Consider the following 3,308-nt stretch of genomic DNA (forward strand, 5'->3'; position numbering starts at 1 on the left):
CAGCACCAACCCCATGTGCTAACTAGAAATTTCATATTCAAAAATAGGAATATCTGAACAAAAGTCAACTGAACATATCAGATGCCATTTAATTATTGTGCTTTACTTAAAATTAAATAAGACATACCATAATGCTTCTTTAAAACAGTAAGAGATTATCTTTGTGGAGATATATTTGTTAAGATTTAGTGTCCTTAATAGTATTTCCATGTAGTGATCTCTTAATGTTAACTATTACTCTTGTCTCACTTGTCCATTTGGGTGAATTTTTATTAAAACAGTTAAGTATCAAAATTTCAGAAATAAAAGTATAAGTGAATTATTAATGAAAACATCATCTCATAGATTCAATATTGGGTATTTTTAAGGAACTTCTGAAGTTACAAAATTACATTCTATTTTAGGAAAGCTAACTGGGAATTCATCTTGTTCTATTGAACAATAAAACCCACACAGAATGGAGGTCTGGAACTCCACTTTAGGAAGTGGCTTCATCTTAGTGGGGATACTGAGTGACAGTGGGTCCCCTGAACTGCTCGGTGTCACAATTGCAGTCCTGTACATATTGGCCCTGATCAGCAATGGACTGCTGATCCTAGTCATCACAATGGATATCCGACTCCACGTGCCCATGTATCTCCTGCTTGGGCAACTCTCGCTCATGGACATGCTGCTTACATCAGTTGTCACTCCGAAGGCTCTCATGGAGTTTCTTCACAGAGAAAACAGCATCTCCTTTGGAGGCTGTGCCCTTCAGATGTTTCTGGAGCTGACACTGGGTGGAGCAGAGGACCTCCTTCTAGCTTTTATGGGCTTTGATAGGTATGTGGCCATTTGTCATCCTCTGAACTACATGATCTTCATGAGGCCTAGAGTCTGCTGGTTCATGGTGGCCTCATCCTGGATCCTTGCATTCCTATGTGCTCTGCCATATAGTGTATATACCATGCACTATCCCTTCTGCAAATCCCGGAAGGTCAGACACCTATTCTGTGAAACTTTTCCTTTGCTGAAGCTGGCCTGTGCAGATACATCCAGATATGAGCTCATGGTTTATGTGATTGGAGCAGCCTTCCTAATTCCCCCTCTTGTTGCCATTGTTGCCTCCTACACATTAATTCTCATCACTGTGCTGCAAATGCCCTCAAAGGAGGGGAGGAAGAAAGCACTTCTCACCTGCTCCTCCCACCTGACTGTGGTAGGGATGTATTACGGGGAGGCTACATTCATATATGTTCTACCCAGTTCCTTCCACAATCCCAAACAGGACAACATCACCTCTGCCTTCTACACAATTGTTACCCCAGCCTTGAATCCCCTCATTTACAGCCTGAGGAATAAGGAGATCTTGGGGGCCTTGAGGAGGATCCTGGGAAAATATATGGTACAAATACACCCTACCCTCTAGGTAGATCAGCAAAATTAATTCATACTCAATGTTGAAATATTTATCCCATGAATCCAATTCTCATAGTAAAATGAATATAGTGGAAAATGTGTCTTTTAATACAGAAGTACAGAAGTGTAAACCTGTTTGTCCAGTGCTCTTTGAATTTTATAGTATATGGGTCATACTATTTAATATTAGTCTTCACTATGATTATTTTTTATTTAATTTAAAAATATGGATGTATTTGGTACAGGGTCTCACTATGCATCTCAGACTTCTATTCATCCCCCTGATTCAGTACTCCAGCGATGAGATTACAGGCAGTGCCACTACTCCCAGTCTGGTGACCACCTCTGTGTTTCTGGGTAGAGGCTGGTACAGCCAGTTGTGCTGCATTGATCCTGGGTCCTTTTTCTTACTTAGGTAGGTGCTTAGATCACTCAGCTCCCTCCTTGGGCCTATTCCCTGTTTTTACATATTACTATTTCTCTAGGTAACTACTTTTTGGAGAGTTTCTAATGTTATCATAAGTGTGTACATTACCTTAGAGATTTTAGATCACACTGGGCCAAGATAGGAACCTGGGAAAATGATTGCTTATGTATAGACTAAGAAAGATTTAGCTGTTTTTGAGAATAAATGTTGAGCCTTGAACAATTTTTAGATGAACTAAGCATATTTAAAGGTGAGATGTACACTGACAATTTTACCTAATGTTTCAGTTAGTGGTAATGCATGTGTTTTTTTTCAACATATGTACTACTTTCTTTTATTCAAGCATTGCTGTTATAGATGTGCCAGTGTGTGTGTGTGTGTGTGTGTGTGTGTGTGTGTGCGTGTGTTTCAATGGGAATATTTTCTAGAGGTAATAGTTTAAATATTCACTGCAAATTAGGACAATATAAGAAAGGACCATGGTATAATCATTAAAGCAAACAAAGCCATATAGTTACTTTTACACTTTTCTAAACCTGTCTGGAACTTTTTTTTTCTTTTTAAAATAATTTTATTAAGAAACTAATAGCAATGAGACAGTTTCAAAACCGATTATTAGCACAGTTTCAATAATTAACGCATTGCATATTATTGTCTTAATGGTTATTCATTTTACAAGATGCAGACATGATATCCTGTCCCCAAACACTATTCAAACAAATCTCGCTATTGATTAAGAGAATACAGCTGTATATATATCCTAACTATTTTGAATATACAGATACAAAGTGGTCTTTCATTTATATTCCCCTTTTTAATTTAGTTTTGTCAGAGATGGGGTATTCCATTATTGCTTAAATATTATAGGTGTATGAATCCAGCAAAATATTCCAATGTAGTCAAGTAGTCCATAATAGTAGGACTGGCAATGTCAAAAGTTGTTGACTTGAGCTCAGCATATTAATATGGCTTTACCTTTTATACTTCATTTTTATATTTTTCTGCTGGATGGTTAAGACCAACATAAAGTAAGACTTCTATTACAAGAAATGTAACTTTTGTATCTGCCAAGGCCAGTCAGATCCCCTCAGGATTTAACCTGAAACCCAGTATTGCAGTTTGTAGATCCTTTGTTAGTGTCAGCCATGTGAATGAGTCATGGCCATTGCTTTACCCATTTGCCTGAGGGAATGTTTTCTCTCCATATGCCTCTCCTTAGGCACACTTTACATCATCAATCACTTTCTTCTGTGGTCCCATAATCTCTTTAATAAGAAAATTTGAGACACAACTGAGTTACATGATGTTACAGTACAGGTTCCCTATGTCCTGAGTCTTCACTAACCTTGAAAGGCTAGGACCAAAATGTTGGCTGTGCTTGCAGCCCTTCTTTTTCTCTAATTTTTGGTCTGCAAACTTAGATTGATAATCCTCCAGAAGAGAAGCTTATTATTATTACCTTACAGCATAGGCAGTTGAGCTT

General features: G+C 37.8%; 1 protein-coding gene across 1 annotated transcript; it reads left to right on the plus strand.

Moving 5' to 3' along the window:
* The first annotated feature begins 457 nt into the window (after positions 1 to 457).
* Positions 458 to 1,408, plus strand: LOC101565499 (olfactory receptor 2AG1-like). The gene has a single exon (XM_004648192.1). The coding sequence runs from the start codon at positions 458 to 460 to the stop codon at positions 1,406 to 1,408; it is 951 nt and encodes a 316-aa protein (XP_004648249.1).
* Positions 1,409 to 3,308: the final 1,900 nt, after the last annotated feature.

The sequence above is a fragment of the Octodon degus genome, unplaced genomic scaffold (assembly GCF_000260255.1).
Source record: "Octodon degus isolate 3935 unplaced genomic scaffold, OctDeg1.0 scaffold00359, whole genome shotgun sequence".
NCBI classification, from domain to species: domain Eukaryota; kingdom Metazoa; phylum Chordata; class Mammalia; order Rodentia; family Octodontidae; genus Octodon; species Octodon degus.

Bases quoted from the DNA above. Each gene is read 5' to 3' on its own strand.
- LOC101565499 (XM_004648192.1), top strand. From the start codon at position 458: ATGGAGGTCTGGAACTCCACTTTAGGAAGTGGCTTCATCTTAGTGGGG.